This window comes from Gambusia affinis, linkage group LG04 (assembly GCF_019740435.1).
Source record: "Gambusia affinis linkage group LG04, SWU_Gaff_1.0, whole genome shotgun sequence".
Taxonomy (NCBI): domain Eukaryota; kingdom Metazoa; phylum Chordata; class Actinopteri; order Cyprinodontiformes; family Poeciliidae; genus Gambusia; species Gambusia affinis.
Window position 1 is genome coordinate 15,302,547 of NC_057871.1, and position 26,908 is coordinate 15,329,454.

General features: G+C 39.2%; 4 protein-coding genes across 4 annotated transcripts in view; 2 read left to right on the forward strand and 2 right to left on the reverse strand.

The window, feature by feature from the left end:
• The window catches only part of mxd4 (MAX dimerization protein 4), a 29,472-nt gene extending 23,770 nt beyond the window's left edge, over positions 1–5,702 (forward strand). The window contains exons 4-6 of the mRNA XM_044115763.1: positions 32–146; positions 2,134–2,296; positions 3,679–5,702. Coding sequence (XP_043971698.1) covers positions 32–146; positions 2,134–2,296; positions 3,679–3,869 — 469 coding nt within the window. The 3' untranslated portion in view covers positions 3,870–5,702. The remainder of the gene's footprint in view (positions 1–31; positions 147–2,133; positions 2,297–3,678) is intronic.
• Positions 5,703–8,984: 3,282 nt separating this feature from the next.
• On the reverse strand, positions 8,985–17,374 carry LOC122830423 (PRELI domain-containing protein 1, mitochondrial-like). The gene is made up of 6 exons (XM_044115764.1): positions 17,219–17,374; positions 16,119–16,325; positions 14,678–14,903; positions 14,426–14,539; positions 13,183–13,261; positions 8,985–9,684 (listed from the first exon to the last, which is right to left on the reverse strand). Exons 2-6 carry the CDS (start codon positions 16,208–16,210, stop codon positions 9,575–9,577), a joined length of 621 nt encoding a protein of 206 aa, XP_043971699.1. The 5' UTR covers positions 16,211–16,325; positions 17,219–17,374; the 3' UTR covers positions 8,985–9,574.
• A 1,090-nt stretch (positions 17,375–18,464) lies between these two features.
• Positions 18,465–21,345, forward strand: ndufb6 (NADH:ubiquinone oxidoreductase subunit B). The gene is made up of 4 exons (XM_044113990.1): positions 18,465–18,730; positions 19,971–20,063; positions 20,978–21,022; positions 21,175–21,345. Exons 1-4 carry the CDS (start codon positions 18,551–18,553, stop codon positions 21,238–21,240), a joined length of 384 nt encoding a protein of 127 aa, XP_043969925.1. The 5' UTR covers positions 18,465–18,550; the 3' UTR covers positions 21,241–21,345.
• Positions 21,346–22,578: 1,233 nt separating this feature from the next.
• On the reverse strand, positions 22,579–25,604 carry LOC122829491. The gene is made up of 3 exons (XM_044114083.1): positions 24,548–25,604; positions 23,937–24,253; positions 22,579–23,567 (listed from the first exon to the last, which is right to left on the reverse strand). Exons 1-3 carry the CDS (start codon positions 25,591–25,593, stop codon positions 23,212–23,214), a joined length of 1,719 nt encoding a protein of 572 aa, XP_043970018.1. The 5' UTR covers positions 25,594–25,604; the 3' UTR covers positions 22,579–23,211.
• Positions 25,605–26,908: the final 1,304 nt, after the last annotated feature.

Consider the following 26,908-nt stretch of genomic DNA (forward strand, 5'->3'; position numbering starts at 1 on the left):
GCTGACTCATTTTGTTCCTGTGTGCTTGCAGACGTGCCAAGCTACGACTCTACTTGGAGCAGTTGAAGAAGCTGGTGCCTTTGGGTCCAGACAGCACGAGACACACCACCCTGAGCCTGCTGAAAAGGGCCAAAATGCACATTAAGGTACTTAAAGAGCCACCACAGAGAAAAGAATAGAAATATATAAAATGTCTGTGGTTGTAGGCTGGTTGCCACTGTACCGAACCACAGCTTGTGCAGTTTATTTTTAGCTCACAAAATTGTCAAATGTGCTTTTTTGGACAGGTATATTGATAAAATCAGCACTTGTGGGTTTTACCAGTTAAACGTTGCGCCTTGCTCTTTATATGATTGACCATCAAAGAAGCAGAACTTAATTGTGTTATGGTAGGAAAATAAAATGCTTTACATAAAAAAAAAAAAAATTACATTTAAAAATGAAAAACATTGATGGGTATTCAGCTCCATTTATACTCTGGTAACCCTAAATGAAATCCAGCTAAACAACAAACTGTTCTTGTGTTTATTAACTCTGCTCAGGATGCAGTTAGTTTCTGAACGGACACTTTTTTTTTTTTTTAGATATTTTTTTCTTAAAATCATGTAAAAACCATGTGTCTATTTCACTTCAGCTCACATTTATTCCCTGTTTTGTGCTGATCCATTACATAAAATCCCAAGTTCTAGCAGTATACGCTACATACTTTTGCAAGACACTGTTGGCTATCACAAAATGGTGCAGGTATTTTGTACAAGCACATTTGATTCAAACAAATATACCCTTAGAAAATCAAGAAAATCTTTGCTCTGCTTGCTTTTTGCTTGTTTGTTTGTTGGAGGTTTTGTTTTGGGTTTTTTTTTCTATTGTTTTCATAATCTTCCAATCAGATTCAGAAAAAAAAACACAATTCAACAGTGAAAGGAAGAAAAACAAGTTCAACAAATGAGTCAACAAAGTGGACTTTGCAGAAAACTGGGTGGCTGATCTGTAGATAAGAAGATGATATAATGTTTGGAAGCAGCTCCTCTCTGGTTCATGGCGAGATTAGCTCATCGATACCGAGGATGCGCTCGGTGCACAGCGAGCAGAAATACAGAAACACTTAAGAATTGTTGCTGGTGCATGGACTGTGAGGCTGCAGAAGGCGACCTGTGGGTACAGTTTAGGTCATGCTGCACTGATCGTGCTGTTTACAGGCAGCAACACTGTGGTTGGGTGGAAAATTCAAACGTCAAGAGTTTTAACCCCTTATTTCCTGTTTTTCAAGCTCAGACGATGCACGCTGATTCTCGTCACTGCGTTGAGTCTTCTCGTCTCATAGGAGGCCTCGGGGCTCCGGGTGGCTTTGATTCACCACCGAAAGCTTTCAGATGCAAACAAGTGCAAAATATAACCTTACTCAGAGTCTGAATATGACTGTGAAGCTCATGTTTATTTTTTTGCCTTTTTGACCTGGAAATCTCTCTGCTTTAGTAGCTACGCTCATTAAAGTTGCTTGTGTGGAGCTTTAGTAGTTTGATCGAGGTGTGCATGTTTGCAGGTATGAAGCAAAACCTGCTCTTCAAAAGCCTTCTGCAGCTACAGCGATGACTAAATGATTGCAGCCACCTCACTTAACGGTAGCTTTGGCAAAGATGTGATAAAAGTAGTAAAAGAAATTCATCTTCTGTTGCAGATGAATAGTTCCTATCTGAAAATGTTAAAATGTGAAATTAACGTATATTTTTGCAGTCGGATAATATAAATTTTTTGCAAAATTGTTGATCCTAATTCATGGCTTCCTGTTTGTCCTTTGGCATAAATATGAGGCAGAGCTCTCCAAAAACTGTTTACATGGAGGTTTTTGTTCACAGTGCAGCAGCACTAATAATTTTGAGCCACAGTGAAAAACCAAAAGCATGAAAAGAAACGTTCATATCCACAGCAGGACCTCGCACTGATTTCACGTACCTTTTCTGTGCTATATTTGCATTTTTGCTTCCATTAATTCACTTTCACAAAACAATTTTATTGGTGATCATGCATCCAATTAAAAGAGGATCTGACGGGGAGGAGGTGGGGTGTTTGGGTCAAGATGAAATTCTCTGCTCACTCTTTGCTGTTTTTTTTCTTTTCATGTTTTGTCTGCAGAAGCTGGAGGAACAGGACAGGAAGGCTTTAAATGTGAAGGAGCAGCTTCAGAGAGAGCACCGCTACCTCAAACGCCGCCTCGAGCAGCTCTCCGTGTCGGGGTCCGTGGAGCGCATTCGCACTGACAGCATGGGCTCCACCATCTCCACTGACTCAGAGCAAGGTACGCTGACACCTCAGTGGAAATCAGAGGAACTAAAGCAAAGTTCGAGCATTTAAACAGCAGATTCTGCGAGCCAGAGGACATTTCATTTTGTTTTTATTTTCATTTTCAACCACTATCCGTTTCATTTGGATTTTAGGTGACTAACCCAAAGTAGTTTTTAGTGTGTAAATGTGTGCTAAGAAAACATGGGATTTATTCATTTTAAATGAATACCGGTATATTTTTTTTGTGTAAATGCCTATGATCCCTCTGCAGATCTAATTAGACTTTACATCTAAACAGTCTGTCTGAACTATGGAAGCTAGGTTAATCAAATCTAATCAAACTTTTACAAACATTGCAGAGGTGATGTGATAATATTCATCTATTAACATTACTTTCCATGAAAATTGTTTAGAGACCAGAAGTCCCATTTTTAGGTTGTTTATGTTCATGTAAGACTCGACACACGGAAGAAAACTAACCTGAATTCACCATCAGCACATCGATGATACTTGGTGGTAGCAGCACCATCCTGCAGGGCTGCTAAGGACAAGACACTTCTGAAGAAAAGAGAATTAGTTTCCAGGTTTATCTGTGGAAAAGCTTAAACACCATGCATTGTATCCCCTTTTTGTTGGTTAATCATGTATAATCTGTATAAAACAGACTGAGGTTTGTGGCTGTAACATGACAACACGTGAAACAGTCCAGGGGGGATGAATACTTTTGTCCTCCACATGTGATGGAGTGAAGCGGCCTCATAGCTACACCCAGCCGCGCGCTAAAATGTCTAGCCTGATCAGGCAATTATCCCCAACCATGTCAGCAGGTTAGTCCCCCAGGGGTTAAAGGTTAACACCTCAGATTACAGATAGAGAGGCATTTTAGCTACTGGGTCATGCGGCCCGCTACGTGTTGGAGCAAATTGTGGTGTCCGCTGCAGAAATGACAGATGTTTTTTATATGTGAAAACCATTTCAAATCTCAAGAGAAGTCAGAAGAACCAGTTGCATCGGTGGACTGGTGTTCAGAGATAAGAAGGTTGTCAGTGTTGGATCTTCACGCCGCATTATAGCGTCATTCCAGAACGGGAAGCTACAAGATGTCTGCTAACAAGAGTGTGGTGTCACAGAGTTTCCTGAATGTCTTGGCTTTGGGCGGTTTTAGCATGTTTACTAATCCTGCGTTAAGATAAACACGTTTGCAGCTGTTTATCCATGCTTGGGGGATTACCTGCTGGAGCACAAAGATCTCCCTGTTTGCTCTGAATTAAAGGCAGCCCAAATCCAGGTTTAATCAGCAGGCGCAGCCCGCTCCCTCACAGGTGCTCCATATGTCACCGTCGGGTGGGAATCAACATTTTTTGCTTGTTGTCTCCTTGTGTTTGCACCAAACAGAGGTGGACATCGAGGGCATGGAGTTCACCCCGGGCGAGGTGGACAGCGTAGACAGCATCAGCGACGGCGAGGAGGAGGAGGAGGAGGAAGAGGAAGAGGAAGAGGAGGACCACTACGGCGTCCAGAGCAGCTCCAGCGATACCAGCTACACAGCCGCACATTCCCACAGACTGCAACCGCACCACTGTTAGGCACCTTCCGTCGCTCCACCAACCAGTTCCTCCCAGCGTCTTGCTTTTCCTTCCTGATTCCCCCCCGGCCCCCCGATGCCGCCTGTTACCTGCGTCAGACCGGTCCACGACGGCGGTACGGCTTCCACCTGTTCCAGGCCACGCCTCTGCAGGCTGACATGCTAGCCGAGCCCTTCCTGGCACCCCTTGACCCCCCAGCGCATCCTGCCCACCACAACCCCTTCAAACCTAGTGTTGCTGCAGGCTCAGACAGCGCAGAGGAGAGTTTGTGGCTTTTCTTTCTGATAATTAGAAAGATAATTACCGAGTCAGGCAATAAAGAAGAACAGCTTTGACCTGTTAATCGCTTAATGCAAAAGCAAGTTTCATTTATCTTCCTGAGGCAAAAGTATTCAGACAAGGCTTTGCACTAAAAAAAAGAAAAAAAGAAAAGCACTTCTGTTTGTCATCCATTATATAGAGAAATGACTGTTGCTAAAGATTTATAGCCATCTTGAAGCTTTCTGCTGACAAATGCTACGAAATTTCTAACAAACTACATTGAAGATTATGATTGTAGTGCGAGAAATGTGAAAAAACTTCCTGGGGTGTGAATACTTTTCCGAGGCCCTTAAAAGGTCACATTAAGAGCACGATCACACCCTGGACTTACCAGTCCAAATGCATCGACCCTTTATTGTTCATCTTCATCACATCCTGAATGCACAGCCAGGTTGCCGTAAGCAGGCAACACACATTGTGACATTTTTTTATTTTTATTTTTTTACCCACAACCTCTTTTTATGGTCAGTTCATTTTTCAGTGAAGACGGCAGGAGAAACAGCAGAGCTGCAGGAGCAGAAACAGTGTAAATAGATAATCCAGTTACTGTCCAGGTCTCCCTCTGGTTGGGTCGCCTAACCACTAACTCCACACTACTGACCACTACACTATACCACCAGATGGTGTGGATGGACTACTAATTCAGAGAGAAAAACAGGAAGGAATGAGTTGCCCTACAACTATAAAAACCCAAACATTGTGTTTTGTTTTGTTTGTTTTTTTTTTTTTCCTTCTCAGTAGCTAATTGATGTAGCAAATAAGAGGCTTCCTCTTAAGTTTTGAAGTGGTCCTGGCGGACCACGAGCTATTGTTATTGGGAGATGTTTATGTTGTTGTTTTGTTTCTTCAACCTGTAGATGGTAAGCTGACCTTTGCGTCGGATTCACTAACTGACCTCTGCCCGTCTGCACAGCGCCACCTAGCGATAAGAATTGGAAAATTCTCCGCAGCTCTGTCGCTTCGCCTGAACTTGCAGCGTCCGATTGGCAGGTCAAAGCTGGCAAATCAGTGGGAAACTGTTCTTGTTCTGTTAAGAGATAGAGAACCTAGCAAACTAATCCTTCAGTTTTTCCAGCACAAGTAATAATCTTCTCTTTGCTTTCTCCTACCTTTTTTTTAATTATTATTATTATTGTTATTATTATTATTATTATTATTATAATTATTATTATTACCCCTCTTGGCTTTTCTGGGTGAATTTACCCCAGGCTTTGACTGTAACTAATGCACAATAGTGGTTATGGACGGACAAGGCGCTCCTGTTGCTCTCTGACAGTGTTAGTAATCAACAAGTTCCTCCGACCTCCACCTCACTCAACCCCACCCACCCAGCCAGCCACCCACCCAACCCACCCCCAGTCTTTTTGCAGTCTGTAGAGCTTGGCACTTTAAAAAAAAAAAAAAAGCAAAAACAAAACAAAACAGAAAAGCAGCTCGTCCTCTACGGCGGGTGGGTCTGACCAAAAAAATACAAAACTGCTAAAAATAGAAGAAAAAAAAGAACAACAACAAAACAAAAAAAAACCCTGGAAAGAAAAGAAGCTACTCGTCACTTAAAGTGAAACCAGCTAGTGTAGTCTATATTTCTTGTACTGAGTTTTGTATTATATTTTCCTAAATGTTCTTTAAAGATGGAAAAAAAAGTCAAAAAAAGAGTGAGTATATCTATATCTATAAATATATATCTATATAAAAGAGACAGACAGACAGGAGGCCAGGCTTGTTGAAGGGAGAGTGGGGGCAGGGGAGCTCATACACTGGCCCCCTCTCTCTTGGGTGACTCTCCTGCTGTCATTCTGTGCCTTGGTGAGCCTTCCTCCTCCTTCTCCTCTTCCTCCTCCTTGTTACCTCCCCAACTCAGGTCACACTCCCCCCTCCTCCTCCTTGTTTTCTCTACACTTCCACAAGCAGAGGGGTAATGTGACGACATCAGTGTCCCCCCTCCCCAAACCCTCCCCCCCAACCCTGCAACCCCTTGGCTTCTGCTTGGAGCCTCCGCCGCACTCTGTCCAGGAGCCCCTGCTCCCCCAGCCACCTCTGTCATGGAAATAAACAACAACAACAAAAAAACACCACACACACACTCTCACACACACTGGTGAACTCCCATGGCAGCTTCTATTCGCTCCACAGCCCCACCGAACGGACACCAGCGGGGGGGCTCTAAACGTCTGGGCTTGAAGCTTCTTCATCTTCTTTCATTTTTTTTTTCTTTCTTTTTTTTTACAATTATTGTATTTTGACTAAATGTTTGTTCTGCGGGAGCCACCCGGGAGAGGAGCGATAAAAGAATAATCCAATCAATGGCAGCTTAAGGTGTTATCCTCCGAGCTCCCAGGTGGTCCGTCCCAAACTGAAAAAAGAAAAACTAGTGTTACCCATCGATCAGGAGGACTTCTTGACTAACAGCAATATGACCATCTTGTGCTTTCAAACAAGGGGGGGTGGTGGGCAGGGCAGGGATTTTTAAAGACAAGCAGGTGGTGTATTTTGCTCTTACTCTGTGGTGCATTTATGGTGACCAACACTTTTTTTTTTTATTATTATTTTTTTTTTTACCTCCTATCTGCACTCTCCATACACTGCAGGAGGGCAAAAAAAAAAAGAGAAGAAACCCAACCCCAGGTTAAAGTTGTTTTTTTTTCTTTTTTGGTCATAAACAGTTTACATTTATGTCAGAGCATTTGTACATGACTGTTTGTTGCAAAAACTAAACAAACAAATGAAAAAAAAAAAAAGGCATCCATGTTGGTCAAAATGAACAACTGAGTATATTATTATTGAAGGCATGGGATGATTCTCTCGCACAGAACCTCCTGTATGAGACGCAGCAGGGATTGGGGCGAATTGAGAGTCGGATGTGAGATTATGATGTTTCAGTCCTGTAATTGGGGGAAAAGAAAAAAAAATAGCACACACAGTCATGCTGAGTGGTTACTGAGCAGGCGACCGGACGTTAGTCAACATTCTGGCTAAGTTTTAAAAGGGGGATGGTGTGTATGGAGGTTTCTGTAAAGATGTGCCTTTTCTAAGCAGAGATTGTATCAGTTAAATAAATTTATATATATATATATATGTATAAATGTACACATATGGACACACATGCAAGCAAAGATGAGTTTTGATGTCAGCTTCTGCGTAGGCATGGACCAGTTGCTGGTATTGAGGTTTTAAAAGGTTCAGATTTCAAAACCACAAAAAAAAAAAACAAAAAACTGAAAGTAGGATTAAAGTAGAAATGCATCAATTAGGCTTTTTTTTGACCAGGTATCAGGAATTCCCTGCCAATTTAATAAAAAAAAATAATAATAATAAATAAATAAATTTTAAGACTGCAACATCAAGGACAAAAATCTGTGAGTGGTGGATGTTGTAGTTCTGTATCCAAAAGAACATGAGGAAATGTTATCCTAATGCTGTCCTGAACGGCCAGTTCCGAGGCTCTGGATGATGGATTTTTTAAAAGTCCTTTTAACAATATTGATATTGGGTGGAAATTGGTCGAGTCCAATATCTTAATGATTTATTAGTGCATCTGTAATTGAAAGGCACTTTAAATGAAATGCCAAAATAAGGCTCTGGAGTGACAAGAGGGTTTTTCTTCAGCTAGATGGAGCCACAGCAGCACGATGCTAGCTGCTCCACCTGCTAGCCAGGTGGTTGAAGACAGACTTTCTGTGCTGCTTTTCTCATGAGACGGACACAATTAGATGTTTTATTTTTATTTTTTTCATCACCATGGTAATTTTTTTTTTCTCTTAACATTTTATCCTGAGAATATCTTCACCGGCCCATGCCTGCTTTCGCGTTACTGTTGCTCAGAGATTAGCGTCGGTATAGTGCACTTTCTGCAAAGCGTGTAGGTTTGGAAACATCAACAGGCTCAGAGAAAATACCATCAGCACACCTTGATCGGAGATCAGAATCTACTGCTGCTTTTTAAAATCCACACAATGACTTCCAATAGAAATATTATTCCTGCCAAAAAAATGGTCACTTTTATTCCTTCCATGATTAGTTAAGAATTTGTGTCTTGTAATACAACGTGGATAGCTTTAACAACCCTTCAGGCTTTAGGTCAGCTTTCCGCCCTTTTTCAGCCTTCATCGCATCTTCACACTGGCTGGGGGTTTTAGTACAGAGGATGATGGAGAAACAGTTGGGGACCGGCGTGCTGAGCTGGGGAGGGAGAGTTCTGTGCCAGAGACCTGTGAAATATGTTCCTTTATAGAGGATGTGTAATTGCATACAGAAGATGTTATTAAGTTCCTTTTTTTTTTTTTTTTTTTTGGTTTTGTTTTGTGCGTACGGGCGCGTCTACACGAGTACCTGGTGCTGGCTACATTTTAGCAAACACTTGAAGGTATTGTGTGTTGTCTCATTGTAATATAATTAAAATGTTTTATACATAAACACGTTGCTGTGACTTATTCATGCACGCAGCTGAGCGAAGCAGCAGGAAAAGGCAGATAAAAGAGCCGAAATGTTAGGGGGGCTTCCTGTTTGGTTTGTGCAACTGTGAAGCTGAAGTCTGGAATATTAACTTTTAAAGGTCAGAGTGGAGCTTCTTGCTGCAGCAGCAGAAAGACGTTAGTTGATCCCATAAACAATAAGCATCTGTCAATCATGTAACCTTTAAGTTCTATTGAAGCTCGTTTAACAAAAGAGCCTTTTTGAAATTGAACAAAAGAGCTTTCTGAAATTGGATGTGCTGAAGATTTTTCTATTTTATAAGAACTTGTCTGTTCAAAATGACCAGAGGAAAAAAAAAAAAAAAAATCAGGAATACATCCGTCATATTGTATCTTTAATCCAAGGTTTAGACGACAAATAAAAATCCAGTCAAATTCAAACTTGAAAGGAATGCAGTCGCTGAAATCAGAATGATCTTAGCACGAGCTTTAAATTAAAGTTGATTCGGTTTCATTATTGCACCTCAGAAACAGTCATTCAGTTACAGCTTGATCGCGTTACAGTAAATCAGTGAAAATGTTGCTCATTCTGATAGAAGCCAGTCTGTTGTGATTGCCAGTGTCAGCATAGGCATTTTATGCTTTCTAATGATCATGTCACAAATAACTGATGCATATATTAGCTCTATATATTAGCTCTAAAAAGTAAAAATAAAATCAACACTGTCTCTCTCTACTGGCAGAACTTAAAATGTGAAGTTATCTGGACTCAGTATTTACACCTGGCTGACACTTTCTAGCACTGAAAGGCAGACGGCTTTCATACAAACACCTGAGATTTAACAAAACGAACAGAAAGGGAAAACAAACAAACAAAAAAAACAAAAAAAAACAGACATGATGAAGAGAACCAAGTCAGTCACAGTTTGCTCTCATCTCAGACGTCGGCCCTGAGCCTCCCGCTCCCGGCCGTCAGACGTACTGCTGGGGTTTCTGCGGAGCGGCGGCAGCGGAAGCCAGAGTCTTGGCCTTCTCTGGCGGGAGTCTCACTGAGTCCCGGAGCAGCCGTTGCGGCGCCTCTCCTGCCAGAACCAGAGCGGGATAAGACAGAAAGAAGATCAGCTTTCCTTAAATCAATAACCAAGGCATGAATATTCAGCATCTGCACGGCTCGTTGCAAAAGTATTCATACATCTTGATCTTTTTTCCATTTTGCCATGTTGCAACTGCAAACCTGAGTATAATTAATTGGGATTTAAAGTCGCAGACCAACAGTGGTGTGTAATTGTGAAGTCTTTAGGATTCTGCCTACGTGGCTTTGAACATTATTCTCTGAAAAATAGTGCAAGCTCAGCCACAAAGAATAAGCTTGGATATCAATTTTCAAATCTTAGCAAAGATTGTCTGTTCAGGACAGAATACGCTTTATCTACGGACTGGATGACCACGCTGCTGGAAGCCTGAAATCTTTGTCCGATATTTAGCGCCACTAACCTTCCCATCAAATGACCGGCTTCCCTTTTCCTGCATCCCTGAAAAACATCCCCACAGCATGATGCTGCCACATTCTGCATGCAGGCCAGAAGGTTCAGTTTGGTCTCATCTGACCAGATTTGTCTTCTCCCACATGTCCACTCCAACACCAAGGCAGGATTTTCTTCAGTGATGGCGTTCTTTACCCAGTCTGTCCGTTCAGGTGGGCAGCTGAGTGGCTTTGATTTGTGCAACATGTTTATCTCTGATCTGTCTGCTGTGTGTCATGACTAATTACCACGAGAATAGAAGGAGCTTTATGTGTCCTAAGGCATTTCACACAACCACCCAACAACATAAAAAATTCGACAACAACATTCTGTCCCTTTAACACGTTGAAGGGACAGAATTGCTTTTGCAAGGCGGGTGCTTCGGGTGACTTTCTTGAAATATTATTTTGTGTTTTTTAAGAAAATCTGAAGAGGCATCAAAGACACCGTTGTCTAAGCATGTCGACAGATTTACCAACGCTGCAGGCGTCAAGTTAGGATGAAAGTGCAAAGGCTCAACAGCAATTATTACCATGGCTTTAACTCTCACTTATTGGCTTACCTGAGATCATTTCCAAAAAAAATAAGAGTTTAAAACGAGAATGAGTCTCTGTGTCCTTACTATAAACAGGCAATATCTCAAAGGCTTTAATTTAATCTGAGTTCATCTGAGAGCTGTCTGAGTTCCAGACAGCCAGTCATCTGTTTTCCATATTATGAACTCAAGGATGTCAGATGAATAGGTGACATAACAACAAGCACAGAGGACCTTGGAGATCCTACAAGTAAACAGAACACCCTCATTTTTATGCTGGTTTCAACTGGCTCACATTGGATTCACTGCCGTGGGCTACGGCGTGGGAGTGCGTGAATGTGTGTGTGTGCGTGTGTGTGTGTGTCCCGACGGTGAACCTTCGAACCTCAAGGGAGATCAACAAGCACAATAAGGACAGAATGGACAGCAGGGATGAACCGGTCTCTTCAAACCTCGCAGCAGATTTCAACAAACTGAAAAAGCAGGTGGAAAAGTTCTGAGGTCGCCTCAGTGTATCATAGCTACTGTGAAAGGTTTACTCCAATATTCTTAAAAGTACTTATGCCAAGAAGGATTTTGCTTATTTTGTAAAAGAACAAAGAAAAAGAGATGTACCAATGAGGCTTCTGGAGGCTGACAGAGATTTGGTTTGCTTTGAGGTTTGACTTGCCGATTCAAATCTTTCACCAATTCTGTTTTGTTTTGGGTTTTTTTTCCTTCTTCAAAGTTAAAAACTCAAATGTGGTAAACATTTAATACAATATCCCAGCTTTCACCTGATTTTTGGAAAGCTCAAATCATCAGAGCACCTGAGGACGTGCAGTTTGATGACTTGCTAAGAGGCGGAAAGCAAAGTGGGAGTGGAACAGAATATAAGTTTGGTTTTCTAAGGCGCCTCAGGAAATCGTCGTCTTCTTGACCCTTTTCACATTTAGTCACACCACAACCACAGACGACAACGTGTTTTGTAACACACCAACACAAATTTGTGCATATTTATGAGATGGAAGGAAAATGAAATTTTTCTTGTGTTCGCAGTAAAAAATTAAAATAAAATCTGAAAAGTGTGGTGTGCATTTTAATCTTGAACCAAATGTCACACCGATTAAACCTGCAAGTATTTTTGCAGGCAAGTCTCTGCCTGCCATCTTCCATCCTATTAACTCTGAGCAGATTCCCTGTCCCTGCAGAAACAGGAGCTGTGGGACTCTGAAGCTCCTCCAGACCTACAACAATCAAAACTCTGAGATATTTTTATAACCTAACTTTGCTCCAACCTTCTTTACAACTTGGACAAAATGTGAAAAAGTTCAAGGGTTAAAACCTCTGCATATGGAAGTAAATTCCTCCAGGCTTCTCGAGCAACTGGTGCTGGCAGCAGTGACAGTTTGTCGACAGCAAGACAGAAACGTGACGTGCAGCTACATGTTTACGGTCTGTTTTTATGTGGAGCTAATGACAGCAGAAAAACAGACCTAGGAAAACCGCATGCGAATTTTTCTGAAATCCTTCGCACACATAACACTTCACCACTTTCCCTCAAATTTGGCTCTGAATCAAAATCCCTACAAACAACCAAATGACTACAATATATAAGAAGGACCAAAACTCGGTGTGTTTCTAGGCTATGTGACTTACTGACAATCTACAGTAACAGAAAAACTACAAAGACAAATCACAAGCTTCAAATCAAAATGTACTAAATAACAATGACTTTATTTGGGCCTTTCCATCTGAGATATGGAAGCAATGCGCATGCTCTGATCATGCATTTTCAGCTCATTTTAATATTTACATGCCGCTAGAGTTTTCGATTGCGACAAACAAAAATGAATTAGAAACAATAATGCATGCAGGCAACTTTTCACAAATTGCAACTGCTGGAAGTAATGCTAGGTTATCCATGCTGCGTCCAAACAGACATTTTATTGCTGTTCTGAGGACCACATAAAGACATTGTTGCTCTAACTGGTAGTATTTTCCCAGAAGAATGAGGGTGTCAGTACCTCCACTACTCTATCTATTGTTGCAGGCTCATGTGACAACCATGGGCAGAGGCCAAGAGTGTCAAATTGATGCCACCCCACCGCCCACCCAACATACTCACCCCAACGCTCAGCCTGATGCCCAGTCCTGCAGAGCCATCAACAATGGGGCAATAAAACAAAATCACAACAATGGGAGAACTCCCTTTTAGACAACAGTACGCTGCTGCATCAGCACAACGCCGTTTGGAGCACAGGACTACCAGACCGCGCAAGAAGCTGCACTGTGACAGATCAAAACAAGCAGCTAACTGTTAATAGCAGATTACATTCGTTTCTACCTGAACGGTTTATGCTTGTCTTTCTCAAGAGTGACTTTGTCTTCTTTTATGTCAGACCTCCAAACTTTATACTTTTGTCGGAGCAGGAACAACAGGAGACGTTTCTCTAATCTTTTGTTATTTCAACATATTACATATTAATAAGACGTCACAGTTCACCTTGCCCTCATCTCAAGCTCAAACGCAGCGTACCTACCCTGCAGATTGGACAGAGCGTATTCCAGCCCCTTCATGGCCTTCACCTGGTTGCTCTTGAAGCGGGCCAATCCAAACTCCTGGGAAAGTTACACAACAGGAAATGGTAATTTAATGACAACAGAAGTACACTCCTATGTGTCTCTGTCTGACTGGAGATGTTTAATAAAAGTCCGGAATGTTATGATTTTAATTACAGCTAATGGTTTTAGTACTGCTTAGACTGAAGGTCTAATATCCCAACAAGATCTTGCATTTATCTTTAGTTGGATTACTGCAACAGTGTCTTCAAAGGTCTATCTGAAATGTCATCCTGCTGCAAGCTGATCCAGAACGCTGCTGCTGCTGCTGCTCACGTTCTCACTAAAACCAGGAAGATAAAGCACATCACCCAGTCCTAACGTTCTTTCACTGGCTCCCTGTGACCCAGAGAACAGACTTTAAGATACTTGGTTTAGGAATCACTGAATGGCTTAGCACCAAAACACATTAAAGCCCTGCTGTTCTCACATCAACATTCCAGATCTATGACTTTAAAATACTCTGTAATATGGAGAAGCAGCATTCAGTTTTTATGCTGCACTAATCTGGAAAAAACGTCCAGCAAACTGAAAAACGTCCGGAACGCTGACTTTCTTTAGATCGAAGCTAAAACCCCATTTGCTTATTAGAGTTGCCTTTGACTGTTCCACTTATTCGACCAACACAAACATCATTAATTTCAGTCTCAAGATTTTTCATCACTTTCCTTCATGTCAATGCAGTATATTTATGTTTTCATCGTGCAAAGCACTTTGAATTAAAAACTTCTCTACAGCACCCTTAAAGTAATAGATCAGATGATGAAACATTTGATAATTATTAAACTCCCCTTGACAGGTGAACTAAATTACAAACAGTGGCTAGGAATGGTATTCATCCTTAGACCTTTTAATACTTTCTCATGTTACAAACTCAAACTGCAAATGAGATTTCCAGACTTCCATTCAACAATGGCTTCTCTTCATAAAATGCTATTTGCGTCACAGCTGTCCTGCCTACTGATTCTCCCCCCTAAGTTGTGGAGTTCTGCAGCTTCTCCAAAACATACAATCGGCCTCTTGGCGACTTCTAAACACGTTGGCAGAACTCAAAAAGGCCTGTCTGCACATGTCACAAGAAACAAGCGCTAATAGAGATGTCTATAAAGCAATCCAAAGGTTTGCACAGGTGAGCTAATTGAGGTAAACTGCAGGTAAATGTACCTGAATGGGTTTGGAGAAGCCAAAAATGCTTGAAGATATCCACGCTTCCCGTTTTAGCTGTGTGGTTGCTGGCTGCTCCGCTGAATCTAGGAAAACACAACGCTCCTCCACGGACTGAACCGGGAGAGAGAAAAGTGTGCCCACTCAATGGAACAATAATTCGCTAATACTAGATTCCAAGCTCAAATGTTTCACATGCAACAGGATATTTTTCTGTTTTCCTTTTGCTTTTCACAGACAATGAGGCCTCACCAAGAGAGTTGTGTGATTTAGGTTCCACGTATAGGTGGTCAAGCTTCTGTTGACCGGGTCCAGAATGGAGTCCTCCAGGATGTAGACGTAGCGAGACATGCCGGCAGGGAAGAAGCGCTCTGCCCAGCGGGGCAGCCGGTTGGTCTTCATCAGCAGGCGTCTGGAGAGGAGCCGGCGGTCCGTGGTCACCTCCCGGTACACAACGTCCTCAGTGAGAACATGGGTGCTGGGAAACATAGAGTCAAGTTAGCAGCGGGTGCTCAGTATTTTTACACCTTTGAGACTTTGCATTGTGTATAAATAGTGGTGGCGAAGGATTTTATGAAGGCTTTGTTATCACTTTAAGCTAATCTCTTTCAATGATAAAACGAAGTCAGAAAACAGAGACTACAGTTCTGTTTCTTTGTCAAAACATTTTACTAAGACATAAAAGAAAAAAATATCCTTGACAGAATCATCTTTGTGATTTTCGAGATACTAAACAACATGATCCATGTGTGTTTTTTGGGGGGGATCTAAAAAAAAAAACATCTGACATTGCTGTGGAGAAAATAAATTTCAATATGCTAAAATATAGGATGTTGCTCCTAAGGCTCAGTGATAGGACCAATGTTTCTTTTAAAGATGCATACAAAGTTCCCAAATGGGCACAACAAATGACACAAATGTATTTTATCTTATTGATTGAAATTAACTTTTGAGATTTTGGCTGAGATCTAAATGAGTCAAGAGAGTGGCTATGACATTGTCATTTTGACCTCATATTTACAATAATTTATTTGTCTATGTTTGGTCTTCATTTAACCAATTCAACAACTAGACTTTTAATAAATGTTCCATCAAATAACTTTGTTAATTCAGGTTGAAAATTTTTTGTCTAGAGTTTGAATTTTTTATTTATTTATTTATTTATTTTTTACAGCCATCACTGAGCTCATTTCACTGTTCTTATATTGATTTCATTTCTAGTCTCAAGATTGCAGATCAGTTCTCTGGTGACTTTTTTCAGTTCTCTATTCTAATCATGACTTTCTCTTTCAGAGCAAAGCACATTCAGTGTCATGTGTTGCATTTTAAAAATGGACTTTGGAAGATGTTGTTATTGATTCATTTAGAATTTGCCTCATCACTTATCATAAACGCCAGACATCTTTTGCACATTTTAATGATATTTTAAAAATGCTGTGTGTTTATTTTAAACACAAAGGCGCCATCTGTTGCAAATTCTCTAAAGGCTGATTGTTATAATAAAAACAGCCAGAGTGGATATTTTAGTCCGACTTAAATGCATTCTAACAAGTTGGCAAGCAACAAAGCTTTATTTTTATGTAAAAAATAATATTTGGGCCACATTACCACTCATCACAAAATTCCTTTTTCACTTTTCATATCCTCCAAATATGTTTCAATATAATACAGACAATGAAAAGAGTTTCACTACCTGAAAGGATTAGGGTATCTCTGCCAAAAGGCAGAGACAACATGGTCCCATGTGCTCTTTATGTCTGTGGAGCTACAAAAATATTTGACCATTCTTCTGCAACTTTGTTGCACTATGACCTGAATCCTGAAACCTGATGACCCTTTGTATGATTATAGAAAATAGCGAGAAGGTGGAAAATGACTCCATCCAAAGACTGGGATTGTCCTGAAAAAAAAAAAAATAAAAATCATGAGAGAAATAAAGACACATTAGATTCACTTTATCTCAAACTAATTTGTCCATAGAATTAAAAACAATTAAAGTGAAACAAAATGCATCCTAAATAACACATGTAAACATCACTCTCCAAGCAGATACAGCAGCATCTGAGGAAATTAGAATATGCGTTGCAATGCGGCTTGTTTGTAAAATTAGCTTTTGAAAATAAAAACCTTTAAGTAAGCATTGGACATAATACTGATGAAGCCCATATTCAAGTCTAATAAATGATGTTCATTGGTCTGATGTAATCGTCATAAATGGTATGTTTTCATTGGGTGTACGCAGAAAATCATCATAGTTAGAAATATTTATTTAAATAATAGACTGATTTATTAAGATCCACCTGTATGCCATCATCTGTGGCATACAGGTGCCACACAGTCACCACACTGTGACTATTAGTTTTAATAAACCTATTTGACTTCTTTATCTATTCTAAGAAAACTATGAGAACAGTTTTAATGGTATTAACGGGATTTTTTTCCCCCTCATTGTTACCACATGTAAGTCGAAATTCAAGCTTATACAATACAGGTCAAGACAGGTTTTCACTGTTATCGCTTAGCTCACATGATGGCGCTAGCTACTTCTAAAAACAAAATTATTTTATTGACCAGAAAATGAGCGTAGACCTTTGACTAACATTCACAGTAATTTGAAAGGTCTATTGTCATCTAACGTTTTAATTGTAGCTGTTTAATGGTAATTAAACCATCCTAACAAAACCCGTTTAATGGTAATTAAACCATCCTAACAAAACCCGACCAAGGTTAATTACACAGCATGGCTATCCTTAACATCGACCCGACAAAACATGGGTTTTAAACGACACTTACCTCTACAAAGTCTTAAAATCTAAGTCGAGAAACATTTGCAAACTGTGTAGTGCTTTTTTTATTGAGCTTCAATCCCAAAAATAAGGAACCGTTAGCTAATTAAAGACATGATGCTAAAAGTAACGACGAGGCCAGACGTCATATGACTATTTCCGACTATTTTCAAAGTAAAACAACCCCTGTTTATGTATGTTTATTTTTATTTTATTTGTCAATCAATTATGGATGGTGGGAAACTATGGTTCCATTTTAACCTAACTATTTGTAAAATTACGAACAGAATATTGTAGTAAACCTCTTGGAGAAGCTTATGAAACGATGCCTAAATAAAACGAAATCATACAGTTCAAATGGAAGATCTGCCAAATCCTGAAAACGTGTACATTTCTGGATATGGAGAAAATGAAGAAAATACTTCTCCTGGCAATTCTCTGTCACGTTATTGTCTTAGCAAATATAAAGAATTTTAATAATCTTAACTGATCGAAAAGGGGAACTGTTCACTATTTCAGCTAGCATGTCAATTTGAATTGAATCGAATAGAATAGAATAATCCCGTTTATGCAGCAAGTGACAGGCAAATAAAACACACACACACACAAACACACACACACACCCACACACACAAACAATAACAACAAAATGAAAAAAACAACAACAAAAAAACAAGTGAGGTGTCCTTCACACGCATAGAAATTAATGTGTGATGTAGAGAACCATTTAAAGTCACGTATGTCTCTTGAAAATTAACTTCCTAATAAAATGTTCTACATATTATTTGAAATAAATCCCGAGTTTTAGGTAGGTTCCGTTAAAATCCATCCATCCATCCATTTTCTGAACACCCTTCGTCCCTAATGGGGTCGGGAGGGTTGCTGGTGCCCATCTCCAGCTGCGTCTCGGGCGAGAGTTCCGTTAAAATATGGAATGTTATTCTTTGTTTTTGTCAGAATTTTGCTTCTGGCGCGATCTTGCGAAAATGAATAATAGAAAAACAGCACAGCAGTTCCGAAGACCTAAAGACGAATAATTCATACGGCATTTACTAGTAAAGTACTGCTAAGATTGTATTTTTGTATAAAATTTGGTGTGCTTAGGAGAAAACCAGGGGCATATAGACCCCATCCTCGCAAAAGCTTTTCTCTCCCTTTTCCCATCCTGTATCCCTCAGCCTTCCTATTGTTGTCCAGTAGATGTCGCTCTCAGATTAGTCAGACTCTTAAATTGTGTCGTTCTCTTCTTGTAGCATTTCCGGCTACTCTTGTCTGCAAAGGGAAGTGTCCTCCATGGTGTCATTGTAGGTCTGTCGAGGTTGAACGTTCAAGAATAGTAATGTCTGGCTACACACCAGACGAGAAGCTGCGCTTCCAGCAGCTAGTGAAGCTCCGCAGGCAGTGGCTAAAGGACCAGGAGCTCAGTCACAGGGAGCCAGTGCTGCAGCCCAAACCTCTCGGTCCTGTCGCTAAGTTCTGGGCCGGGTTTCTGGAGCCGAAGAGCCTGTGGAGGCTTTATGTGAGTCATGAAAACACAACAACACGTTATATTAAATGTGATCTGATCGGAAATACAATCGTATTAAGATAAATGTGCGCTTCATTAAACTTACAATGATATTATGGTGCGAAAATTATTTAGTTAGGCTTAAAGTATCAAATTAAAAGAGTGGTCTGTGTATTGGCCATTGTTTACGTATTTTACAATGCAATACCAACTGCTGCATCTTCTGTAGTTTATTAGTTTAATTAAATTTCAGATCACAGTTTGAGCAATTGTAATTGCTGCATTTGCAGTACCCAGAAAATTAATTGTTTCATTGAAGTTCAGCAAGCAAAGTAAAATGTATGTAGAAGTAAATCATAACACCTGTGTAGATACTCTGACGGTTAAAATGATTAATCTTCTCTGCTAATTTTGTAAATCTAACTTCTCTGATAAAATCGTAACTCAGAATGACACAGGATCATTTTGAATGATTAAATAAAAAACAATGCTACAATAAGTTTATCCACACATCATACTTTTAATGATAAGTGCAGTCTTAAAACATTTTCAACCTGTTAAACATTGGAGAATCCGTTGTAGAAGAAGAATTAAGCATAAGCCGAAAACAACCCGAATTTTGTGGTTCTGGAACGGGGAGAAGTAGCATTCAGCTTCTATGCACCACAAATCTGGAACAAACTTCCAGAAAACTGTAAAAAAGCTGAAAAACTGACTTCCTTTAAATCTCGACTAAAAACCCACTAGTTTAGAGTTGTATTTGAAACGTAATCAGTTACAAATTTAATGATGGCACTTGACTTATTGTAATGTTTTGATTGTTGATTCTATGTTGCATTGTGTTTTTGTGTCTGATATGATGTAAAGCACTTTGAAATGCCTTGCTGCTGAAATGTGCTATACAAATAAAATTTCATTGATTGACTGATTGATTGGGCCCCCCGGCAGGAGGACAGTGACCGTAACCAAATCTCAAAGTTTTTGAGTGGCAATTGTGGTCAGCTGACACAATAGAAAATTTGAGGTGGGATTTGAAGAATTTGGATGCAGCATTCAAACCTAACAGTAATTCATGAATCAGAAGCATCTGCTCTTGAGAAGTGGGACAAGATTCCTCAGAAAGGCTGGCAGGAACTGGTGTCTGATCATGAAGCATATTTGCAGCAGGTCATGACAGCAATACGGCGTCTTACCGTTTTTAAATCTGTTTTTTATTTATTCATGTAATGCTCATTCATTTTTGTATTTGCAGACCCACAAAGTGTACAGAGGTGGTGTTTTCACATTAACACGGCTGCTGATACCTGCCTGGCTTGCCCACTACTTTGTGAAATACCACGTTGCTGTAAGTTTACAGAAATGGTGACATTTTGTGTTTATTTTTGTTGTTTGTTTTTTTTAATTGGACATGCAGTAAGGGAAGAAAAATACTCATATCAGTATATTGAAACAAAACTATTTTGTTGCAGTCAGACAAAGAAAGAAAATATAGCTTCAAAGTTAAACTTTTCTGATTTCTTTTTTTTAATGTAAGTTTTCATTGGAAGAATTACACATTCTTCTTTTTCACTGGAACCACAAAAGCATCACATGTGAAGGATTATCAGGAGAATTGATTACTACAAGAAGCAAGGAAATTAATTTAAAAAATGGAGTTAACAGGTTTTTTATTTTTTTTCCAAATGTGTTAAAACAGTTGTGTTATGTACAAGTGTGAGATTTTTGCCCAATTTCCAATTAATATTTAGGGTCTGACCTGTTGTACAATTTTTTTTTTTTTTACCAACTTAGGTATGTAAGAATAATTCAAAAAAACACCACACTTTTTACATCAATTAAATGTAATTGCTTTAGTAATAAAACTTGAGGGAAGTAAAGTAATTATTTGTCTGAGGCAGTCCAAAGTTACAGAGCTTTCTCTTTTTGCATCACTGGAAATCTACAAATACCAAAAATTACTAACAAAAATAATCAAGAGTGGTGCAAATCTCATATTAGTGATGTAAATAAAAGTGCAGGGACAGACTAGGATCAAAACCTTATGTCAAAAAGCAGATGCTTTGGAACAGTAATGGTAGTGTACAGGCCAGAGACACAAAAAGAGACAAACAGATAATTAAATGTAATTGTAACAAAGGAACTGTCTGGCTGTATTTATTGCCCTTAATATTTAGAAAATAATTCTTGCCACTAACTGAATTAAAGCTTATTTGATGAGGAGGGACTAAACAATGGTGTCTTTTTTTTTTTTTTTCACAGACCAGACCTTATGGCATTGTGGACCTAAAACCCAGGCTTTTCCCCGTGAGTGATTTTTATTATTATTACTATTATTTTTTTAATAAATTCTGACTCTCTTACTTTTATTTTATGTAATGATAAAGGTTTGTACCTTTCTTTAGTCAACTTTAATGTCATAGACCTGCTCTCTAAGTTGTTTTTTTGTTTGTTCTCAGGGTGACACCATTGTTGAGACGGGTGAAGTTCTTCCTGGTCTCCCTGAAACACATGGCCATCACTGAACCTGAAATATTTCATTAGTTTTCTTGAGTTTCTGTTGTAAAAAAAAAACCCTTCTATATTCCAAAAATAAACTGTGTACTTTATGCACAAGAACATGGCTCTAATGTTTGCAGACAAATTCTTTTAACCAGAAACATTTGCTGATTTCTGATTTACTGGTTGCTCATCTGTCAAACAGCAGTTGTGTTAACTCAAAACTCGCCAATATAAGGTATGGAAACAATTGGAGATGTGAATTTTGAAAACATGTGTTTGGAGAATGGATGTTATTCTCAGTGATGAAGCCATACGGACTCATGAATATCTGCAGCACAAACTAGGAAAAACAAAACTGGTTTATGAACTTCAGATGGAAATGCTCATGAAATAATGTGTATAGATAAAGTTGTGACTGCTTTTCTTTTGTTGATTAGATATAATCTAAATCAGGGCATATTTGAAGTCATGCTTTGAACATAGTTGGGGACAAAATTTTATTTTAAAATATTTATTTTTTCTCCCAAAAAAAATTCAAACACCTTTTTTAAGCATTCTAGATTTCTAAATGAGAGTTGTGTTTTACTTTGAACACAGAAATTAATTTAATAAAATCCTTGATGCTATTAGTCATTTTGTGTTTTTATTTTTGTTGGATAACAACCTGTAAGATCAAGCTGCTTCACATTTGATGATCTTTTGGAATGATCTTAATCTTCAGCTGACCCTCGCTAGTTTTCAATGAGATTCAAGTCAGGGTTTAGAGCAAATCTATCAATAATGTGCATTCTGGAGTTAGCTTTCTACCAGCAGCAATGTCCAAGATGACATGTATGTCATGTTGGGAGGCAAAGCGATAATCCAGGTCCAATTTTGTCACAAACATCTAAAGGTTTTGTCTCAAATTTTTAACATACCCTCACCTTTGGTTATGATCCATTCCTCACATGCAGGATTTTCTTACATTGAAGGATCACCACAGCATGTTTTACTGTAGGCAGTGGTGGAGAAAGTACTCATACAATGTACTTAAGTAAAAGTACAAATACACAGACAAAAATTTACTCAAGTAAAAGTCAAAGTACCACATTATTATTTTACTTAAGTAAAAGTAAGAAAGTACAAGCTTTTAAAACTACTTAAGTATTAAAAGTAAAAGTACTTGCCAACCATAATACCTAACGGCTTATATAATGTCATTAAGTGTACCTAGCGTATTTAGTTTTAATAAATCAGTAATGTACCATTTTAATGAGCAATGCTGCAGATAAAGCATGTTTTTATTGTGTTTACCCCCTGTGACAGTTTAGATTTAGATATTTTATTCTATGCATCAGAATTCCAGAGATGACCTGCAGGGTTACATGTAATTAGGCAAAATGAGAGAAATTATTATACCTTTGAAATGTTTTATTTAATTCAAAATAAACACGTTCAAAAGAAAATTGTTTCCCTGAAAAAAGGGACTTTAAACTGACCTAACAAACATCAAGCGATTTGGAAACATCTAGTCTTTCGTCCTAACAAAACATGAACTTAACTTTTTTGCCAGCTATTTTGAGAGAACTCTTAACAGAAAGGGGCTGAGGACATTCAATCAAGGAAGAGGAGTCCAACTTGGAACAGCCACATAAAGTTCTGTAGCCTCTGTAAATGGGTGCGCCTGATCTGAATGAAATTGGTCCCCCCACATTCTTCAAATCAGACAATTGGTGTCAAACATTTGTGCTGTTTATGCAGAATTTTTTTTTGTTTGTATTGCTTACCTTTGAAGATATTAATGAGCGTCTAAAGGTCCAAAGGTCAACCAGTCCCCCACCCCATTTACAAAGTCAAAATTACCTTTAAACGTCCATTGATATTTTCAAAGATAAAACAGGAGAAACTCAAATTTTGCTGCACAAAACATTTGACATTGATTTGAAGAAAGTGTGGGGGTCAGCTTCAGTCAGCCTACTCTAATCATAGCACCACATTAACTTCTCATTTTAACATCACGGCAAGAATTTCTTGTTCAGCTTAAGCAGAAGTTGGTTCTCAAAGTTTTTAGAGTCCAGCCTGGCTCTTTTGGGCGAGAAAATTTGTCCTGCTATACTGAAGAGTCTTTCGCAGGCTGCTGAGGCGGGCAAAGGTGTGTTTACTTTTAAAGACAAATTAAACACTGCCGGAACTGACTTGAGAATATCCATGGTATCACTTGTGCTGGCCAAATATGCATCTAGCTGTCTGGTAGTCTCTTGAATGTTGCTCTTAATGACTCTGAAGTAGTCCTCCTCATCTGATGAGCTTGAGTTGTTCCGAACGAGTTGCACTGGCTCTTGATCCAGGTTTGTCTTGATGTAGTCCAGTCCTATACAGAACAATCAAAATTAATACCACATAGGAAACATAATTCATCAAAATTTTATAAATGACACATAAATGTCACCAATATACTTTTAAAACCACAAAGTAGGTCTTAACAACTACATATATATGACCATAATGGGTAGCACCTACAATTTTGCTCCTCGGTGGTATGAGAGGAACAAATAAGGAAGGTGAAGACTGGATATAATTTATTCAAATCATAAACTACTATACACTATGTAATGTATAAAATTTTTGATTTATAGGTAATATTTTCTGATGACCAGGAACTGTTCTTTGAATTTGACAACAATAGAGTATTTAAAAAAAAAATTTTAATGGCCATTGAGGAACAATTTATATGATTTACCCATTTTCAGCATGTCATCATTGCTTGTCCAGGATGTTCGGAACTTTGGAAGAAGAATCGCTGCTGCAATGAGTTCAGGGTCAGCAAGCATGGGTCCAAAGCGCTGCTGTATTCCTCCTTGAAGTGCATCAATCAGTGGCTGGCAGAACTTAGCAGAGATCCGTAGGCGGTCAAGTTTCACACTCAGAAGGCTTATGGTGGGCACCAGCCATCCCATATGGACGTCTGCTTCTGCCTGCATTATGTTGAGGGCCTTGACGACTGGTCTCATGGTTGAAACATATTCAGTCAGGAAAGCAAGCTCAGCAGGATTTAACCTGTTAAACAAACATTTATACAATTTAATGTATATTTATATTACATGTTAGTATTAACTATTTCATAAGTTATATATACTAATAACATGTCTTTTTACAATTCACTAGCAATTGTGCCTGATAAAAAACAAAAACATTTGCATAAATCTTAAAAAGTTATATTGCCATCAGAATGTTTCTGTAATTTGATTTTATTCCCAAATAGTTTGTGTAGGGTAAATTTTCAGCAGTACTACTATCAGTAATACTTATTTCAGACTCACTGACAAAAAAGTGCTATTAAGTGTCACTTACATGGGAACTTTAAGTGCAATGCAAACTGCTCTGATGGCCCCTTCTCCATTGTCTTTGATGATCCTCAGTATACGTTCCACTGCCAGAAACAGGGAGTTCCACCTGGTGTCATTGGGGCGGATGAGTTGGAGCTTACACTCTCTTTCAATTACCTCAGCAGCTATTGTAGATCGAGCACTCTTGTTCCACAGACCCCCACACTTGGCAAATGATGCACGTGAAAGCTTTTTGTAAGTCTCATTTGAGTTTGCTTTGGTGGCATCCACTGTTGAGATCAGATTAAGCACATGACAGGCACAGCGATGATGCTTCGGTAGCTGATATTCTGAACTATCATCTTCTTCATCCAAGAGAGATCCAATCTCAACAGCCTCTACCTCCACTCCCAGAGCATCGTCTTCCTCATTTTCATTTGCTTCCACTACTTGGTGCCCTTCAGCTAAACTTCCTAAACTAGATGTGTCCAGACTGTTGTTTTCATCAGGGCCATAAACCCTAAAGGCCTTAACAAAATTGGAGCCATTGTCAGTGGTGGTTCTCACAATTTTCTCCCGGATGTTGAACTCAGTATGAATATCGTTGAGGAGACCAGCCAATGCGTCAAATGTGTGGGGACCTTTAAGTCGCCTGCAAGCAAGAGCTACCGATGATCTCTCAAGACTTTCAGGATCTATCCAGTGAGCAGTCACTCCAACAAAGCTCTGCCGGTGTGAAGTCCAGGAATCCGTTGTTGTAGCAATGTATTTGATATTTTGCATTGCTTTTCTCACATTTGCCTTCATTTCTGCTGTATTTTTTTCAATCATGGTTCGAACTGTTGAACGAGATATCACAGTAGAATTAGGCTGAAGCTGCTGCACCAGGCTTCGAAATCCTGCCTGTTCTACTATTCCAAAAGGGTGCAAACCCTGGACAATGAAGTTTATCACTGCATGGTCAACACTCTTCTGAGAAACTTTAGTGCTTTCCTCAAGTTTTCTCTGCTTGCTGGTTGAAGCACCTTCATTGGAGTCAGATCCTTTCCTTTTGACGACCACTGCAGTCATTGCAAGGTATTGCTGGAGATGACTGCCATGCTTTCTCTGAAAATAAACATATGCTCTTTATAAATCTTAATCCTAATTTATACAAATTAGATAAGAATAATAAAAAACATCAACTGTTAACACACAACACTATCAAACAAAAAATCCTGAAAGGATGGGCTCTTTAAAGCAGTGATCTTAAACTGATCCCTCTGAATGTGCTAAGTTCTTTGCGTTTTGCTGCCATTTAGAGGCGGCTTGGAAAAGCAGGTTACGACATGTTAACAACGGCTTAAACAGTTTCAACTCCTGAAAATAGTGACAAAAAGCACAGATATGGGAAGTGCGGAAGCCTCTACTGTATCAAATTGATATAGCAATAACGGAGAGTTGGCCATTCTAAGGTAAAAACAATAAACACCTTCCAGGTAGGGGGGCTACGGCTGACTCTGTGGGCGGGAATGTCCGCCAATATCGCCGGACTTGTGACAATTGCGTCTCATTGGAACCCATATTCTAATTTATTGAATATGACTGTAACTGTTACATGGAGATTATTTTAATGGCGCTAACATTTATTTAATAACCAGGACGTGAAGGAGTTTAGCGTCAATATGTAACATTCATGGCGGGAGACGTGATCACGACCGCAGTAATCACTGTTACTTGCAAGTTCATGCTAGCTTATAACAATATACAGTAATCGTATTTATTTACTGCAGTCGAGTTCAACAAAAAGCTTGCTAAGATTACATAAAACTTCACTAACACAAATTAATTTAACATCGATAGCGTTTAGCAACTTAACTTACCTCAATATGTTTTTCAAATTTGATGGTGAATTTTTGAAAGATAGAATTTCGTGCTTCGGGAAGGCAAAAGCGGCATTGGAATCTCCAGGAAGCGTTTTTGACCCAGTTATTTCAAAGAAATCTTTTAAATAAGGCCATGGGTGGGGCAGGTCTTCTGGAGGATGACTATCCTTGGACTCCATTCTGGGAGTTAATGATTCTGCAGGTCCTGCGTACTGTGCTGCTCTTCTTGAGGGAGGGCCTAATGGTTATTTCCCGCTTCGGATTGGTTCAGCGGACTGATTCTGCTCTCGCCATTGGATACTTTCAAACTAACGAACAAATCAAAAAACCGAAATGCGTCTTGGATGTAACGAGTAACGAAACGCTGTATAGAAATGTAGTGAAGTAGAAAGTACAGATACTTACTGTTAAATGTAGTGGAGTAAAAGTAGAAAGTATCCATTATTAAATCTACTTAAGTAAAGTACAGATACACGGAAATTGTACTTAAGTACAGTAACGAAGTACTTGTACTTCGTTAC